Source organism: Lontra canadensis, unplaced genomic scaffold (assembly GCF_010015895.1).
Source record: "Lontra canadensis isolate GAN:19392208 unplaced genomic scaffold, GSC_riverotter_1.0 scaffold55, whole genome shotgun sequence".
Lineage (NCBI taxonomy): Eukaryota > Metazoa > Chordata > Mammalia > Carnivora > Mustelidae > Lontra > Lontra canadensis.
Window position 1 is genome coordinate 1,672,939 of NW_022631049.1, and position 20,466 is coordinate 1,693,404.

The following is a 20,466-nucleotide window of genomic DNA, read 5'->3' on the forward strand; positions in this document are numbered from 1 at the left end:
CTCTTTCCTTTCCTTCTGGACTCTAATTACATGTATGTTAAACCTTTTACCAGAGCCCATATGTCTTTTATGCTTATTTCCATATTTTCCATCCCTTTTCTAAAATTTTGAATATAATGAATGGACTCTAGCTTCCCAGTGAAATTCTACATTTGTCATTTCTTTTTTCTTAAAAATATTAATTACAGTTTTTAAAATTTCATATGGGACCAAATAAACATCAGCATTATTTTTACGGCTGTTCTATCTTGTTTTTCTTTCTGAGTTTTTAGTGATTTTGACCTGTCTCTGGCATGTCTGGTGATTTTAAAAAACTGAAGCCCAAACATTAAATGTGAAAAAAGTTAAAGAGGTTCTAGAGGATGATATATTTTTCTAGAAAGGATTTAATTTCCATTGGCAGTTCATTAAAGTAAAGATTGCCTGACCTAATCAGAGATTGAGATAATTTGATGCTCAATTTCAGTCTGTGTGAAAGCTGGTATATTTCCAGTTTGTCCTTATTCCTAGAGCACTCCAGGATTTAAACTGAGAGCTTGAGATATTTACCAGGTTTGAACTCATGCAGGCCCTGAAATTCAAAACTGCTAAAAATTCTGTTTATTTTCTTAACCTCCTAGCTACTCTGCTATGATTGGCTTTTTGGTCTCTTGTACCATTACACCTCCCCCATTCTCCTGGCTTAGGAATTAGTAAATGCCTTGAGGAAAAATGTGGTGAAGAATTCTAGTGCTCCTTCTCTGTGGTTCACGTCTCAGAGACGTTGGTGCCTTGAATCCTGGTTCTCTTAGTTGTTCTCTTCAGACACAAGCTTTTTATTTTTTCCTCTTTAAAATAAGGAAAAAAAATTTATATAGCTTTTACAGTTGTTCTTGGTGGGAGGGTTGGTCCAAATAAACCAATGTATCACAGTAGAAGCAGAACTCTTCAGACCTTATGTGCTCTTATAATACTATGTCCTTCTGATATCATACACCTAGGTTCTACTGCAATTGTCTGATAAAAGGTATGTATCCTTTATTGGACTACATAGTTTGAAAGAACAGGAATCTTGTATATATAAGAAATCCTTACTGAATAGCACATGCCATTCATTCATTTCTTAGTTCAACAAATATTTTTGAGTCTATCATATATCACAAATTCTATATGTGCTAGAGATTTAATGTTGAACAAGAATAGACATGGTCCCTGACACAAAGATGTTCTGTTGTACTTTACCAATGAAAACAGCCTAAAATAAGTAAATCAACAAATAAAATAATTATAAAGCATGATACATGCTATGAAGGAAATAAGCAGGTACTGGGATAGAGAATAGTGGGCGGGGTGGAGAATAAGGAAAGGCCATTTTAAAAGAGGTGGTGAGAATGAGAAGGATTCAGCCATATGACGTGTGAGGAGATGAGAATTCCAGGGATAGGAACATACATACCAAAGCTTCTAAAAGCAGTAAAGAATGTGTCTAGAAGTGAAAAGACAATGAAAGGTAGTGAATGAGCAGAAAGGCATAAGATGAGGTTGGAGAGACAGAGGCCATACTTGCAGGGCCTTAAAGGTTATGACACAGAGTTTGGAAAGCAGATATTACTCATTACATATTTGCAAAATGAATGGAAGTATTTTATTTTTCTTGGGAAAAAAAACCCTCTCATTCTTTTTGAACATGAATATTCATGTTTCTTATGACAGAGAGAAAGCCTGTACCAGACATAGCCATAAAGGCTGAGAATCACCACTGTTCTTAAGTTTCTGTTTACCTATGGAAGCAGCAAGGATCTCTGTCTGATATCCTGAAAGCTAGACTCAGAAAGGAAGAAGAAAAATGAATGGATGAAGAAATAAGGCCTTTTCCTCAATGCAGGTAAGAACAAATAACATTAGACAAACTGAAAGACTTTAAAATGGGCAACAAAGATTACTGGATGTCCAATGTAGCACAACATTCTGGTTTGTGTGTTTTATCATCTTTGAGCTATTTTCTAAAAATTAAGGTGTAGAAATGGAATATTATTCAGTGATAAAAAAGAATGAAACTTTGTTATTTGCAATGACATGGATGGAGCTAGAGAGTTTAATGCTAAGCAAAATAAGGCAGTCAGAGAAAGAAAAATACCATATGATTTCATTCATATTGGAATTTAAGAAACAAAACAAACAAGCAAAGGGAAAAAATGAGAAAGAGAGAGAGAGAGAGAAATCAAGAAACAGACTCTTAACTATAGAGAGCAAATTGATGGTTACCAGCGGGGAGGTGGGTGGGAGGATGGGTGAAATAGGGGATGGAGATTGAGGAGTGTGCTTGTGGTGATGAGCACTGGGTGTTGCATGGAAGTGTTGAATCACTATATTGTACACCTGAAACTAAGATAACATTATATGTTAACTAACTGGAATTAAACTAAAAACTTAAAAAAATTTAAGCTGGGAAAACTGAAGGCAAATAAGGTTATTATTCAAAGAAATGCAAATTAATTCTGTGGAGATATAATTGATTATCTGTATGTGTGTGTGTTCTTTGAATTCTCCTTTGAACCAGTAGTAACATCTTACTGGTTCCTTCATTAGCTAATGAGTTAAACAAAATCTTGACCTGTGTTTATTTCATAAGTATATGAAATTCGTTATTTTATCTATAAAACATTACACTTTAATAATTCTGGAGGCTCTACTGAGATGCCCCATGGATTTACCTGATGGAGTCAGGTAAACTTAATTGCTAGAAAAGTGCACTTCACAGGTGGCTTCCACCTGGCCACACTTTACTTAGGTTCGTGGAGTGAAGGCCAAGCAGCAATAAAACTTGAACTCTGCTAAATTTTGGTTTCTCTAATTTTGTTCCCTTTATTGATTTTGATTCTATTTTTGTTTCCATGCATGGCGAATAAGGTATTCCCCCTTGTGGCAGCCATGATTGGGAATTTGGTTTTACAGTCTAATGATTCCTACAAGTGGATGATTGAAATCTCAGGTAAGAGAAGACAGAGAATCTGTCTTATCAGTCTTCCTTGTTTATTTGTCTTACTGTCATTTTGAGCCTAAACCAGTTAAGAACTTTATGACCTCTAGGAAGGGAAACAGCTCTTTATTTGTGGACCGTTAAGGTTTTTTTGTTTCTGTATTTATTTGTGACCTGTAGTTGAAGTTGTTGAGATGAAGCTGTATGTTTTTTATGCATCTGTGTCTATGATCCAGAAAGACATTTATCTCATTTTGTGAGTGTGTAATGTTTTCCTACTTCTGGAAAATATTCATAAATTATATGCTTATAAATCATCACGCAGAGTGGGCCTTCCTCAGGGTATGCTTTGAATTCAGGGTGCTTCCCTCCTACCATACTCCTTCTACCCCACCCCAGTTCATCTGAGACTGAACGTGGTGGTGATGTTGGGAGGGGCCATCCAAGAGCCCCTAATCTCCAACTGTCCAGTTTCAGCAGGATCTGAAGGGAAGTACCCCCATTTTAGGGCCACAATAAAGTTTGCTTTGCCAGGGGGAAGAAGAAAACTCTATCGAAATAATTACATTGTCTGTTAAATTAAAGGTGCTCTGTTCTAACAGAGAAATAAAGAAGTTCTTAAATAAATAGAATCTTTCTAAAATTATCAGATAATAAGGAAATTTAACTTATATTTTAAATGAGCTATATTAAAAGGTATTCTTATAATTTTAAGCATCAAAGATCACAAAGTTAAGATAAATCTTTGATAAATAACTTTAGTCATTGTGAAAACCCAGCCATGTTCGTTTTCTTATTTATCAGTGTTAAGTGTAATTAAGCAAATACTTTTTATTTTGATTGGGTTTGTTTTTCTTAAATTTATATAGGTTTATTCATCAAATAAGCTAATGCTTTTCTTACATAATATTTTAAGAATGTGAAAAATGTAAAATTGGGTACAATATAATTGAATCATTATTCTGACAAACTTTAAATTTCAATAGTAATTATGTTTATAGTATGTCAGCTTGAAAATAATATTTAGGATCTTTAAGTAACAAAGTCTTATTGAACTGATATTAAATTAATTAACAAATAATTATCAGATACCTAGATGACTTCTAAGTAAGAATACTGGATCATTGATAACTAAGCATAATTTTAAGTTAATATACAGATCTTTCTTCACTTATGATGAGATTTCCACCTGACCCATTGTGAGTTGAAAATATCATAAGTGGAAAACGTATTTAATAAACCTAACCCACCCAATGTCATAGTTAGCCTACCCTACCTTAATCATGTTCAGAACACACATTACAGAACACTTCTGCAAAGCCTATTTTATAATAAAGTGCTGAATATGTGATGTAATTTGTTGAATACTATACTGAAAGTGAAAAAATAGAATTGCTGTATGGTACAGAATGGTTGTAAGTTTATCAGTTGTTTACCCTTATGATTGTGGCTGACTGGGAGCTGTAGCTCGCTGTGGCTGCCCAAAGTCATGAGAGATTAATGCCCTGAATATTGTTAGCCTGGGAAAAGATCAAAATTAAAAATTTGAAGTATGGTTTCTACTAATGGGTGTAACTTTTACACCACTGTAAAGCTGAAAATTTGTTAAGTTGAACCACCGTAAGTTGGGAACAATTCATACTTTTATTTTAAAGATTATTTATTTATTTATTTGACAGACAGAGATCACAAGCAGGCAGAGAGGCAGACAGAGAGAGAGGAAGGGAAGCAGGCTCTCCTCGGAGCAGAGAGCCCGATGTGGGGTTCGATCCCAGGACCCTGGGATCATGACCTGAGCCGAAGGCAGAGGCTTTAACCCACTGAGCCACCCAGGCCCCCCATACTTTTATTTTAAAGCTAATGTACTTTGCTTCTTATTTTTATATGCTAGAGAGAGAGGCTTATATCTCTAGGTCATGTTAATTAATATGTTTGTTTGTCTTTACTACAATAAGTACAAAGGGATGCATGTGGCTATAGTAAATTATATTCTGTGTGATTATGAACTTGGCTAATCTGCTCAAATGCTTATATATGATTTCTCAATTATCTAGTTTTCACTGTGAAATAAAAATTAGTTATTTTTTAAAATATTATAATGAAATATAGGTGTTACATTTGTCTAGGAACAATAATGACAGACAGTTTTTTAAGGAAAAAGAATACATATATTTTTAAGGTCCAGTCCTGATATTTGTTCTCAGGACACTCTACATGCTCTTAAATTAAAATTTATATGGATCCCCAGAGATTTTGTTCTTGTGGGTTATATCTAATAGATATATACTGTATTAGAAACTGAAGCCTAAATTTTTTTTAAATTTGTTGTTTCATTTGGAAATAGCAATGACAAGACCATTTCATGTAAATATAAGTAACTTTTTTATGCATTGTTTTTATAATTTTGAAAATTTCTCTAATGTTAGGCTTAAGAGAAGTCAGTTGGATCTTTTTATTTGTTTCTGCATAGGGTCTGATGCAATAGAATACAATATATAGCCACTGGAAAAACTCATGGCACATTCATGAGAGAAGGAGAATAAAAAAGTCAAATAAAGTTTTAGTTTTATTATGAAAATTGTTTTGACCTTGCAGATCCACTTAAAGTGTCTTAGGGACCCTCATGGGTCTGGGGCCCACTCTTTGTTCTGAAGTAAAGTGGCGGTTTGTTTCAAAATATAAAATAACATAATAAAAGACAAAACTTTGGAAGAGATTTTTATTTGCTTTTGTTTATAGTACCTGTGCCTAAAATGAAGCTGAGAACTATATTAAAATTTTAGTAAGTTCACTCAGGTTTGATGAGCTTATTTCTTTGGTTTACTGATTAATGCTTTGCCCATGAAGCTCAAGATTATTTTTTGTATAATCTCCCTTTTGGGCTTTATGTTTATTTTGCCTTTATTTAAAGAAAAAATAAAGAACAAAGTTTCCTCATTGACAAATGAGCTAAGATTATTTATAATTACATTACTTTCTGTGCTTATTCCCAAATATTTTATTCTTGCTTTGAAAATTAGGTAACCAGTACTGTTTCTCAGGTACTCATGATTCTATCTTACTCAAGTACCCAATTCTTTTTTGACAACTCTTTTGATTTTGCCTTCTAAAGATCAGACCTAAATTTAGTAAAAAGCAAAAATTTCAGAGTATCTTTCACACCTAAAGCTATCTTTGAAATTTCTAGAAGGTCTCTAGAAAATCACAAAGATTTTTTCTTTCATCTTATAAAAGGAGATGTTAGAAATAATTAGGTTTGTTTGATATATTACCATTGTAAGAGTGTCATGTGAGGGCAGTTGTTGTCATATCTGAGAAGAGAGGCTTGGTGTGCCCTGGGTTAGATCCATATGTGTAAAATGTTAATATAAATATTTCAGAAATTTTATGCTTTATGGGACATGCCTGGAGATTTGACAATGCTTTTGCTGTCCATAATATGTCTGCATCCTCAGGGGAAACACATCAAAACTTTTATGACATAGTTACATATGATATCTGAATAGAGAATTCTACTTCTATTCTGATATTATTGGTTACAGTGATAAATTAAGTACAGTTATTAAGGATCTGTCATCTTTGGAAATTTCTGTTTTACTCTAATGATTGCCTGAAGGTTCTGCTAAAAGCTACAGTAAATAGTTTGTGCCTGCAACAAAGATTCAGAGCACTAGGGAAAAGGATTATCAATAGGTACTTTGCACTACTGACACTTCAAAGAACAGTCTTTTGGGTATGGCACCTGAAATGATATTGCTTAGATAACTTTTATGTAGTGCCAGCAGACTGTCAGGAATCCCAGGGCTCTTTAGAATAGAAGCAGATGGCTTCATGAAAGCAGACCGCTAACCCAAGATCTAGCAGAACAAGAATGACATAGAGCCAAATGAAATAATAAGGGAAATTTTATTGTATTTATTTGTTTGGGATATTGTTGGTTAATTTAATATTCTATTGCTTTATGGCTCTAGATTTGCAAAACAAACTCATGGAGGCCTATATGGTTAATTAATAAATTTGCTATGAAATAATAAGGGCAAGCCTCTAAGATAAGCCTTTTTTTGCGATCAATAATGATCTTTGTGATTATTTTGATCATATGAGGTAGGAGAGGGACATTATCAGGAAACATTAAGAGACTTTTAAATAGGCAAAAAAAAAAAAAATTACTGGGGGTCCAATCTAGTGTGTCCTTCTTGGCAATCTCCACCTTTCATTGTCTTTGAGCTATTTTACAATTCTGTAAGTTGTGGAAAATTCATAGTCATGCATATAATTCTTTAGTTTTCAGAGCAAAAAGCAGATACCATTTACTTGAAACTGTCAGTGTTTTATAAAAAATAAGCACTTTGGGGCAGAGGTGGAGGTAGGAAAAGATTTTGAGGGAAGCAACTGTGTGTGGAAGGGCCATTTCTTCTTGGCTGAGAAGAGGACTGAGGTCTGTGGGTCCCATAAGCAGCCGGTGTCCCTTCCCCCTGCCCCAAGGCTCCCAGCTTCCCCATGATCCTGGTGTTGTTAGCAAGGCCTAAAGGAGCAAATACCTGAGATCATAGCACTACAGGGATATTGTAGATGTATTCAGTGCAGACTGGTGACCATCTATGTCTCCCTGATCCACTGTTAGTCTGTTAAGCCCCTTTCAGTTTCTTGTCATAATCCTTGGAGCGGTGAGCTCCACAATGGCTTAATAAAATTTCCTGCCAGTTCTGTAGCATAGGTGCTCATAGTAGGATTTAAGTTGAATCAAGTAAATGATATTCTTGCATACCTGAGTTTCTGCATGTAAGATTCATGTTTGCTACATAATGCTTTTGGGTCTTTCCTTGACATTCCTATCTTTTCAGTGACTAGTTTTCAGGCTCAGCCCTTGGGCTGGAACAGATGTTCTGTCTCTTAGGCTTTTCTTCCTGCTATTGAAGTACAACTGAATTCTTTTGGCAACTAGAATTTGCAGGTTGGCAGGAGTTTGCTGCATTTATGCTTTATTTCTTTCTTCCTCGTTCCTCTTTCATCATATTCCCACTCAAGGAGGCAAGAACGACAATTATTAGCTCCTGTGGATTACTATGGGATGCCTAGTTCCTAAAATCTCCTGCTTAGTATTAAAGGTTTAGTGTAAGTATCTTACCATACAGATAATAAAATAAATAAAACCAAAATGCATTACTATATTACCTCTATTTATTTGTGAGCAAATCCCTAGGACAACTACTGACATCTTTGTTAGCATTAATAAAGAAGGTTAAGGCTGAGAAGTGTTCTATCCTTACCATACTTGAGCCACAATTGCCAAGCCTATGTATGTTAGAAGCTTGTTGCCTTTTCAGAAGTATTGTTAAAGACAAACTTCAGATTTGCCAAATAGAATGTATTGTCCCATAATTAAGCTCATTAGCAACCAAGATAAATTATACATTAAATACTCCCTGGAAACAACAAAATTAATGTTCCAGTACTCTTAACTTCAGGGTTTGCTCTTGTGTTATTCAGAGCACCACAGGCAGTTTGATGGTAATGAAAACAGACAGGTTGAAAATTATTTCTTATAGCTCTACTATAATGCAGACCTCAGTTCTGGCCTTTGTGATCTCAGAAGAGGTCTGCAGCAATTTGCTCCACCTGGGATTAAGGACTTCTAGGAGACTTTGAGGAAAGACTAATCCAGAAATCTGGCTGCTATAAGGAGAATACTGCCCACACTTCAATACCTTCACTCCTGGATGTAATCTGAGATGGTAGTCTTGGATCGAGATTCTCTATTTTTCTTCTATGGTTTTTGGCCACTGAAGGGCTATTTTTACACACTCTAAAACTAGTTGTGAATGAAAGGTAGGCATTCTCTGTTCACATCACTAACTTCTGCCACACAGGTTATAAATTTAGGCAGTTTTGTAGCTAGATAGGGCAGAGACCAAGAACAATCATACATATAAGATCTAGCTAAAAATGGTGTTCTTGGAAAAATCTGAATTTTAGTAATAACTGCTATTATGACAATATTTTTATAATTTTTCATTTAAGTCATTAATATGAAAAAAGAGAAAAAAATGGAAAGGGATTATAGGCTGGCAAAATATTTTGTGTTCTGAAATATTTTTGAGCCAAAACATCAGGTTGGTTATTGTAGTAAAGTATATTTTGCTTTTATAATATTATTCAATGGACCCAATAACCATGATGAACCAACACATTTCATTAAGATATATAAACTTAATGATACTGAAACATTGAAATTGTGATTTTTAAAGGACTAAGCATGTATTTTATGCAAATATACTTAATTTTATAAAATCCTATATATACTTATATATGTTTGTATTTTATTTTCATCACTATTATGATTATGATCATTATTTGTCAAAGGGGGCAATGGAATGCCTAATCCTGTCTTTCCTCCCTGTGAGGAGCTAAGGGTTCTTTTTCAGGTTTGGAATATATGGCAAGGGAGGACAGGATTTGGGGTAGATATCACTTATAAAGGAAGTCCTAATGTTATAGTAAAGGTGAGTAAGCAAAGAAACAAATCTTCAAAGGAACATGAAAATAATTTTGAAAGTTATAGGATTCTCGAAGCTCTTTCTGAGGTAAGCCTTCTGCTCTACTTACACTGCATCCCTTTTAGAATGCCCAGAAATTTCTGAAGCCCTATGGATTTTTCATATTTGTACAGGTCTAGTTACAAATAACAGATATCCACCAGACTACAGTTAATCAAGGTCATTACCTTAGATAAATTTTCATGAACCCCATATTTTCATACCTTTTCCCCCATGGATACACCCCCTGATGTGATGATGACATCAGCACGACTGATACCCTCATTCAAGGCATTGAGTAAGTCATCTGGGCTGGAAAAAAATAAAGACAAGTAAGTTAACCACAAGAAAAGATTTTAGATATTTAGATACTTAAATGCCAACTTAAAACTAAATCACTTTATTCACTGCGTAGGCATTAATATGAGTATAGCACTATATTCTGCACGAAGTGGGAAACAAAAAGGTCTCTGCCCAATGGAAACATAACTCTTATTGCAGAGAAAGAACCTTATAAGTGCGGAAGTAGTGGCTACAGGTACTTTCATAGGGCTCTTTGCTCTAACAAGGCAGCATAATGGGGGGAGATATTGAGGTGCTGGTAGGCTATCTAACCATCCTTTTATCTAGGATATCCATTATCTAGGATAATCCAAGATTTAGTACTGAAAGTCACATGTCCTAGGAAATCCCAGGCAGACCAGGATGGTTGGTGACCCTAGGTGTTGGGAGAGGTCACACAGACTCTTTATAAAGGGAATATGACTTAAGCTAGTTAAGCCTTCAGACTTTCACAGGTGGAAGGAATGAGAAAAGGCCTTGTAAAGAGGATCAGCCTGTGATGCAGCCTCAGTGGAGATTAATATGGGGAAAAAGAACTGTCTAGAGTGAAGAACTTAGAATGACTGGGATAGGACATGATTTTGGAAGGCCCTCAAGCTCAAGAATTGGGACTTCATCTAGCCAGACAAGGATGGTGGTGGGAGATCCCTAGAAATATGAAGAGGCAATAGGTGTTTACTAGGAAAAAACAAAGAAAGCAGAATCTGTATGAAATATTCGAGAAGGTAAAAGGACAAGATGAATATTAGGGATTGAAACTAGGCAGATTCCTGAGAGTCAACTGAAAAGACCAGTTGACAGGCCCTTTGATTGCACAGGTCAAAGGCCTGGGAAGAAGAGATGAAGCAAAATCAAGTCTATCCTCTGGATGTTAGAAGGGTTACAAAGGTATAAGTTGAGATTGATAAATTGAGGGAAAAAAACCAAAGTGCTAGGAACAGGGCTTAGAGGGGGATAGGAAGGTAAGGGTTAGCTAAAAAGGACTATCTAGTTACTATCTGAATTCCATACAAAGGTACTGGTAATATGCACTTTAATTCCCCTTCAAATGACGGAGTACAGAAAGGGAGTCTTTTGAGGAGTATCTGGCCTATACCTTTGATTTCTGAGAACTTTTTACCCTGTGGGGAAGGGGGGGTAGATCTCTTTCTCCCCCATGAACATCTAACACGCCCATCTAAAAAGGGAACAATCCTAGTTTTTGTTTTTCCAGTTCTTTTTTTTTTTTTTAAATATTTTATTTATTTATTTGACAGAGATCACAAGTAGACAGAGAGGCAGATGGAGAGAGAGGAGGAAGCAGGCTCCCTGCAGAGCAGAGGGCCCGATGCGGGGCTCGATCCCAGGACACTGGGATCATGACCTGAGCCGAAGGCAGAGGCTTTAACCCACTGAGCCACTCAGGCACCCCTGTTTTTCCAGTTCTTGAGTTTAGTTCCTCTTGAGGACTATTTTGCTCTTGGGTTCCAGGAGATAACCATACATCTTCCCATAAACCCTTCTTTTGCTAAAGCTAGCCTCAGTGTTTTTTTTTTTTTGTTAACTTGAAACCAAATGATGTCTCAAGGAAATAGCATTCCCCCAAATCACCCTTGGTAGTGAAGTTTTTTCACATCCCTTTACCTTAATGCACTATTTCATGGGGGAGGGAGGGAGAAAGGAGGAGGAAAAGTGCTTGAAGGAGGAGAAGATGATTAGTAATTAGGACATCATTTCCCTTTTTATCTAGGGTTGATAGAGGTAAGGAGAGGAACTTGAGATTCACCTGACGGGCAGCCTTCAACTCACTAAGGCTCTTGAAGAGAAACTAGTTGGGAAGTGGCATAGCACAGAGATCAAGAGTATAAACTCTTAAGCCAGACTGCCTGAGTTTAAATCCTGATGCTACTATTTGCTAGATGTAGAATCTTGGCCAAATTGCTTAACTTCTCTTTGCCTCAGCTTTCCATCTATCAAGTAGAGATAATACAGGGTTGCTATGAGGAGTAAGTGACACAATACACATAAGTTTATGGAATACTACACAGTACAAACTAAGTTTTAAAGAAAGGTTAGATGTTATTATTGCTGTACTACTGACAGAAGCTTATCATATAAACATACCTAACCTAACATATCATATAAACATACCTAAACATACCATATCTTTATAAACATGTTAGGTATATTTATATGGTATAAAGTTTATATCAACTTTAGCATACTTGATAGTTTTTATTTAGGAAAATATTCATTACTAACACAGAAGAAAATCACAGATGGGGCCTTAGATACATTCAGAACTGTATGTGAAAGTCCAAATAGCTCAAAAGCAGTAGCAAGCTAGGCCTGGTCCCAGCCTAAATAGTTTCATTTACTGGTTGATTCTCTTACTGGATCTGGATAAAATTCTCCTCTCCAAGTACTGGCCTATCTACGAGTATACTGGGGTTTGTTTGGCTCTGAGGAGTAAGCTCCCAAGAAAAAGACACAAACACAGAAGTTTGGAAAATAGCTCACATGGGCTTCAAACTACAAACATAAGGACTCTAAAATCATCTAGTTAATTGCTTATGCAGCCAAAAATGTACTCAGGTATTTGGTAGAGATAGGATCTATGTGTAAAACTTAAAAAAAAAAAAAAAAACCTTAAAAAAATCCCTTTCAAAGTTAAACTGGTTGGGCAAACATCTTAGAAGAATTGTACTCAATAATATTTAAAGTAGTTTTGAATTAAGTATTTTGTACAGAATTTTCATCAGTTTTTTTCAATTTATATTAGTGAAAAAGACAGCAACTTATTCTGTTGTATTAAAATACTATAAGATATGCACATGCTGGGTTCCTGTTCACTGCATGTCCGGAGCTTTGGGCCCCTTGCCTTGCTGGATATTATCATCAGGCTGAGGCAAATGTTTGGTCAATGGAGTAAATGGAAAAACACAAACACAGGATAATGTGGAAAGTGGTTCAGGTGAATGGACAATAAATATTATTAACAAAATGTAATTTTGTGTTAGTACAAAGAGACTTCAGCTAATTTTACCAGTTTTATAATATGTAATTTATAACATGTCAGTCTTAGAGGATTATGGTAAAGTCCCTGGAAACAAAGCAGCAGTGACATCTACATCTTTGCAGTATTAATTTTTGTAGGTGGCTAAAGGTCCTGGGATCTGCTAGTTGATGATACAAATAAACAAACATTTCAGTGATTTTTTTTTTTCTCATTTGTTTTTACATTACCTGGGCAAGATGTTTTTTCCTGTTTTATAAAACTGAAGCGTCATCAGCTCTCTGTATGACTTTTCTAACTTACAGAAATAAACTAAAAGGGATTTCATGCCTTTTAGTATTCAAAGAACATTCTCAGTGTTACTTTCTACTCTGTGTTTGTGTATTCTCAAAACACTGATTTTCAAAGTTGGAAAGCTCATGGGGGGTCACTCTGTTCAGTATCACAGCTGAGTGCATTCTTTGGGTCTTACTCTTCTCTATCCCCCTCTGCCCCTCTCTTTGACTCTACTTTCTGTCACATATTTCTGATGTCTGGAATCTAGTAAGAGATAATGGCTTAGTAGAGGGTCAGGTACAAATGCTGGCCAACAGTCAGAGGATCTATAACTTCGTTTATGTTGCATTACGTTGTATAAATAGAGTAATAACTCTATTTATTCCTTCTTTAATAAGTCTGTGAGGTAGATCGAACAGGTAATATCATGCTCATTTTACAGAGAAAGAAAGTAATATTCAGAGCAAAGCAGTGCTTTATTTATTTTTTTAAGTAGGCTCCATGCCCAGCGACCTGAGATCAAGACCTGAGCTGAGATCAAGAGTCAGATGTCTAACAGGCTGAGCCACCCAGGTGTTCCGAAGGTAGTGTTCTAAAGGTGAGGTAGAGTAATAAGTGGCAGAGCTAGAACTAGAGCCTCTGGATCCGTATTACGTGTTTTTTCCATCCCACTGACTAATCAGAGTGAGTGTCTAATTTTTTCAGGAATATGACATATCATATGATGAAAATTCTCATGAGAAAGGGCCCTTGTGCAAAAGCATCAAATGGTAAGGCAAAAAGTGATAATCTATCTGTGTTGACTAGGAAAGTGCATGTGTGGACATGTTAGTATAATTCTGGGGAATGAAACAAATGTGACTCTGAATCCTATAATCAGATGGAAACTGAATAAGATTTTGATTAAACATAACTTTTAGGGGTTTTTTACAAGTTATAACTTTGCTTTTTATGATTCATATTATATTTTAAATGATAAAAATATTTCCAACATAACATAATATATAACAGCCAGGTATCTATCTTTCAGATTTGACATATGCTAGTATTTTCCCATATTTACTTCATATTCCCTCTCCCCTCATTTTTTTAAGAAATTAAAAAAAAAGTTTGTTTTCTAAAACTAAGCAATTACTCTGAATAATGATAAAAGGAATAGGTAACCAGGATTATAATTGTGGGTATTATAACAGAATAAGAACCATTCAGGATTTTCTGTTTTGTTAAACAGATCATGGTATATTAATTTTCTCAAAGAAGGGAGAGTAAAACTAAAACATAATCTGATCTTTTATTATATAATATGACATTATGTAACTTACATGTGTCTTAAATGACATCACTTTGTATATATTAGATCATTTGATATATAAGAAATAAAAGTAATGACAATAATATGCACATTTTGAACGAACAATACACTTTCACAGGTATATGTTAATTTCACAACTCTATGTGGTAGGTAGGGCAGAAGAAGGCACTGAGGTTCACAGTGGCAGTGAAAGGTTCAAGGTTACCCTTTGTTCACTCTGCTATTCTTTTAAACTATAGAAATATTCACATAATGAAAGATAATTTGTTATACATAGTATGCCTCCAGATATAAGCTATTTATCATTTTTATCTAAATATATAAATCCTATTTGTGGATGCTATATAGAGATGATAAAAACCTGACAATTTGTACTTTTAAAATTTGAACTATCTTCTCACCATTGCCACTGGAGGGGATGCGGGATTAAGTTGATTAACTTTCCTTGGTATATACCAATAGCTTCCCTTTTCTCAAAGAGTAGCATGTCTTAAATGGATATTGTATTATCATTTAATTCTTCCTTCATTAATAACTGCAATTTTAATTAGATTTGAATGGCGATTAACCATTTCTTTAAAGATATATTGAATACTAGCATTAGTCTTGGTTTACTAGCATTTTCTATCCATTTTCACTTGAATTATTAAGTACCAAACCATTGTTCTCTTAGAGTACCAATATTATATAAAAGCATTCTACAAGGGAGTTGATTTAGTACAAAATGCTAAAACTTTAAGTACTTAGTGAGAAAATTGTTAATTGAAGCCCTGAGTGTCACAAAATCTAGAACCCAGTTTTGTCTCCTGCTGAGATGATTCTGAAAAGCAAATATTCTTTTGGAGTCTCATTATCCTTATTTATAAAATAACATTTGGACCACATTCTTTCCATCTCTAACATTCACTGATTTGAACCACCTGAAGCTGAGTGGAATCCAATTTAAGCACAAATGTATCATTCTTTCTTTCCTTTTTCTTTTCTTTCTTTTTTTGTATTTCAATAGAACACTGGCAGCTTGCTGTTGGTGCCTTGCAATTCATGAGTTGTGATTTCCATGCCTTTTACCACTTGTAATCCTTTTTACTACTACAACTATGTTCACATCAGGGTCATGATACTCTAGCAGCTTCCTGAGGGCTGAGAATAAATAGCACTCTCAGTAGGCAAAGGAAAATACCAGCAATATAAGAAGGCAGCAGCTGGAGGGTAAAAGAATAAGCACAATTTAGGGCAGCTTCTACTGAAATAAAACTGCTGGGGAAATAAATAATATCAGCAAGAATAACAACAAACAAAGCACTAATGGAAATAGATTTATAACGTTAAAAGGGTGTTCTGGAATGAAAAACATGATTTTCAAGTTTAAAAATTTAGTAGATGAAGGTGAATACAGTGCCTAATGCAAAATAAATTAGTGGCCTGAAAGACCAAATAGTAGAAATAGCTGAAAGAAATGGGGGCGCCTGGGTGGCTCAGTCAATTAAGCATCTGACTCTTGATTTCAGCTCAGGTCATGATCCCCAGTCAGGCTCTGCACTCTTTAGGGAGTCTGCTAGAGATTCTCTCTCTCCTTCTTCCTCTGCTTCCCACCCCCCCCCACCAAAATATTTCAAAGGAATGTACAAAAATGAAGTGATGGAAGTCAATGCAGGAAATAACAAGAAACTTGGGAGACAGGGCAAGAGACTCACATACTATCAATAAGAATTCCATGAAGAAAAAAAGGAACTGATGGAGGGGGAAAATAGAGGAAAATTTCACTTATTTGAAAAGGGCTTGGAAAGTAAAAAAAAATTTACTGAGTTCAAGACAAGTTTGCCCAAAAACATAAACCAAAGAATGTCTCGGTAAATTTTGTAATTTCAAAGATAAAAAGAAAATCTTACAAGCTGTCAGACAGAAAGATTGGGTTTGTTAACAAAGGAAAAAGAGTATTGGCTTTGGACTTCTTACCTATAATACCCAAACTATAAAATAATAGATTACCATAAAGATTCTCAGAGAAAAAAAGCCTTCAACTTCCAAATCCTATACCCAGTCAGACCCATTCAACTATCAGAAGAGAAGAATCATATTTGTGAAAATGCAAAGATTCAGATAATAAGTCAACCAGTAATGTTCTAGAAAAACAACTCTAAATGAAAAAAAATGGATCAGATCAGAAATCTTAAGATAGGGGAAGATGAAGAAGAGAGGAAGCACTTTTTTTTTTTTTTTTTAAGATTTTATGTACTTATTTGACACAGAGAGAGAAAGATAATCACAAGTAGGCATAGAGGCAGGCGGAGAGGGGGAAGCAGGCTCCCTGCTGAGGCCAGAGCAAGATTTGTCATTCAAGACAATGGCTCTGTCATTCAGAGCCATTCAAGAACAGAATGAGTTGCCTTATAATGCAAGTAAGATATTTCCCATTAAAAGCATCAAACAAAACCTGATGGCTAGCTGTGAGAAATTTCTCTAATACCTGTACTGGGTGTAAGACTTGACTGGCTAACCTTGGAAGTTCCTTTCAATTCTAAGATACTGTGATTCTACAGAAATAGCTGAAATTAATATTTCTTTTCACATATAGACTAAAGCATAGAGGAAACTGACTAGAGCACTGAAATATAGTACTCATCTTGCAGATCATACTTTTCTTTCTCTTACTATCTGCACATTTGACTATTTGACTTGAGTTAAAAAAAAAAAAAAAGCATTTTTCCCCCCAAAGTTATGATATTCACTTTCAGCTTGGGAGATGGCTACCAATAATAATAACAGTACTCTCCCTGGAATTCTAACTTAATTCTAACTTAACTGAACATCAAAGAAGCTTTGAACAAAGAAGCCTAAACTTCACAGAAAGTACATAAAAGGAAAAGGTAAAGCAAATCTCAAAATAAATCTCAGAGAATACATGTAGCTTTCTCAATACTTGATGTACTTCAATTTCTGTGAAAGAATACTATGTCTACATTTTTCCAGATTTCAGAGGGCTTTGAGAGCCCACTTTCAGTCCAGACTTTTTGCTTTTTAAAATTTCTATCTGCCTTAAATTACTATAATCCTGACTCCGACATAATTTTTTTTCTTTATCATGAAGTCTAATATAAAATTCAAAACCAAGACAGAGCCTTTATCCAACTTTAGATTTTAAGGATTTCAGACAGAGTATTCAGAATGTAAATGCAGTTTTATTTTAAAATATTTAATATAAACACACAGATGGACAACAGCTGCTAATTAGTCTCCTGTTTCATCTGTTACACCAACTGTGAGTTGTATCATTTTTAAAATGAGTGAAGATGACGGTGGGAAAGTAAGAAAAACTCTAGGATTTGGAGATTAAGGAATAATGCCAGCTGATCACAGCAAGATAACAATGACAACAACAAACCCCCCTCCAAAAAAACTCTAGTTCTGGACGTATACTAAACATATACTAATTTCTTCAGAGGTCCAGGATAAATTTCTCAACTACAAATATTTTCTGGGTATCTATTTCATGTATCGATTAAACTCCATACTACATGTAGCCCTCATTTAGTCTTTCTTCAGTCCCACTGGGTGTTTATGCACTATAAAGTTATGTAAAGACAGAAGAGAACATGGTCTCTGCCTTTAAGTGCAGAAAACATGTAACAAAAATTTAGGAAAATGAATGAAATAAGCAATGAAATTAATATCACTGATTGAATTCAAATACATTAATTAAAATGAAAATACATGCAAGGTAAAATGGTATAAATGTTGAGTGGGACAGAATGATCAGAATTGGCATGGGATAATTAGGAAAGACTTTCTGGAAGCTATTCTGGAAGAAAACGATTTCTAAAAGTACAGTAATACCTGGAGGTCATTTTTAGAAGAATCAGTAATATCAACTGTAGCAGCAACTCTTAAGGGTTAAGAAAGGCAACTGTAAAAGCCACCAAAAAAGTCTGTCCCCGAGAATGGGAAGAATCTCTGGTTGTTAAATACATTTGGTAAGTAGAACGAATATTTCTGGTTAGCCAATAGAAACTGAAAGACCTCGCTTAATAAATAAATCTATCTAGAAATCGATCAGAAGACAAATCTATTATGTTGACTCAAAAATCAAAATGTTATATTTTGAGCAAAAAAGGTGTTTATTTCATAAGAGAAGAAAGGCGGTTTTAAAGATGCCAAGAATTAATTAAATTTGGATCTGAATTCTCCCTGGTAGTTAGAAATTTCTACTTTTAGAAGAGCAGGTAAACACTAAGATGTTAGGATATGTTTGTTCCACAAATTGGAAGACAGAAAGCACTGGGCTTTGCCATTGTGAGGAACTGTGAAGTCTACCTTGATAACTGTGAGGTCTACCTTGATAACACCTTCTAAATACGCCAGTTTTATAAGAACCTGGTTTGCTATCTCAGTGCTTGTTCCCTTTCTGTTTCAAGCTTTAATGTGAAAAGGCAGCTTCACAAATTGGCAGCAACAGGAGAGCAGGCAACTCAAATCCAAAATACCAATATGTGACAGAGTCAGGCAAGTCCAGCATGATATGATTAGGGCAGGCTTCTGCGATGGCAATTTTCCAGAAGGGGGAACTCTTCTTAATTATGAGAATTTCTTAGCCCTTCAGGCCTTGCAAGGCTAGAAGGTCTAAGTCAGCAGTTGGAAGCTACATTACCAAGCTATTTTAAAGCTGAGGGAAATTGGAAGGGGAGATGAACCATGAGAGACTATGGACTCTGAAAAACAATCTGAGGGTTTTGAAGGGGCGGGGGGTGGGAGGTTGGGGGAACAAGGTGGTGGGTATTAGAGAGGGCACGGATTGCATGGAGCACTGGGTGTGGTGCAAAAACAATGAATACTGTTACGCTGAAAAGAAATTTAAAAAATAGCAAAAAAAGAATAAAAATTATTATTAAATATTATTAATATAAATATCAATATCATTAAATAAAATATTAAAATACTTATTTAAAAAGCTGATGTAAAAACAACAACAACAAAACAGCTCAATTTTAAAATTAGTTTTAGACATGCTAGAAATTCAATTAGTGCTGAACTTTAAGAGATTTTCCCCAAGTGGATTCTGTGTATTTGGATCATGATTACTGCTTATTATATTTAAGAGGTAAATGTATAACATCATCTATTTAAGCCTGAGGGAGCAGCTCCCCAACTTTTTAAAGTTAGAGGCTTCATAAATCCATTTGGAATGCTACTCCTTTTGCCCCTTTATATTTCTTTTCCTTCAGAAATATAAAATGAATTATCTCAGCCATAAGACTTTATATTGTGCCCTTTTGGGGATGTGTCTCAGGTACTAATGCAATTCTGTTGTCAGTGCCATACTATCTGGTCTATTCCTATGGCTACGGTTTTTGGACTCACTGTGAAGGGACCCTGTAAGATTCTTCTGGACAGTTGCATAGCTTCTAGGTTCCATGGAAAGAGAGGGTGGTGTAGGAAAAGATGGCAGGCTATCTAAATCTAGGCGATAGTACTTAGTACTACACATATAGCGTTACCAAGACACACCTTCATGTCCTAATCTTCATGGAGCTTATAGGCTGGTGGGAAAGAAAACCACCATGACTTAATATAAACGAATCCTTTTCCACCCTGTTTAATTCCCCAAAGTAGCAATTTCTCTGAGAAATTTTATCAGGAGGGGCACCTGGGTGGCTCAGTCATTAAGTGTCTGCCTTCGGCTCAGGTCATGATCCCAGGGTCCTGGGATGGAGCCCCACATCAGGCTCCCTGCTCAGTGGGAAGCCTGCTTCTCCCTCTCCCACTCCTCCTGCTTGTGTTCCCTTTCTCGCTGTCTTTCTCTGTCAAAAAAATAAATAAAATCTTAAAAAAAAAAAAAAAGAAATTTTATCAGAAAGTGAGGGAAAGGGGAAAAAAAAAAAAAAGAAAAACAAAGAAGAAAGTATGTGCCCAAATGATGACTATCTTAACCAAGTCTGGCCACAATTATCGTGGCTGGAACATATCGTACACTCTACTCATTTACCTATCCAAACGTCTTTGTTTTAGACTCTTCCCCACAGTACAAAAACAGTAGCAGCTCTTGCTGCCT

General features: G+C 35.3%; 1 protein-coding gene across 11 annotated transcripts in view; it reads right to left on the reverse strand.

Annotated features, from left to right (window-relative positions):
* Nucleotides 1–20,466, reverse strand: part of GPHN (gephyrin) — a 620,897-nt gene that overhangs the window by 24,088 nt on the left and 576,343 nt on the right. For all 11 annotated transcript variants that reach the window (XM_032875167.1, XM_032875168.1, XM_032875169.1 and 8 more), the window contains one exon: nucleotides 9,720–9,807. In XM_032875167.1, the coding sequence (XP_032731058.1) occupies nucleotides 9,720–9,807 (88 nt within the window). The remainder of the gene's footprint in view (nucleotides 1–9,719; nucleotides 9,808–20,466) is intronic.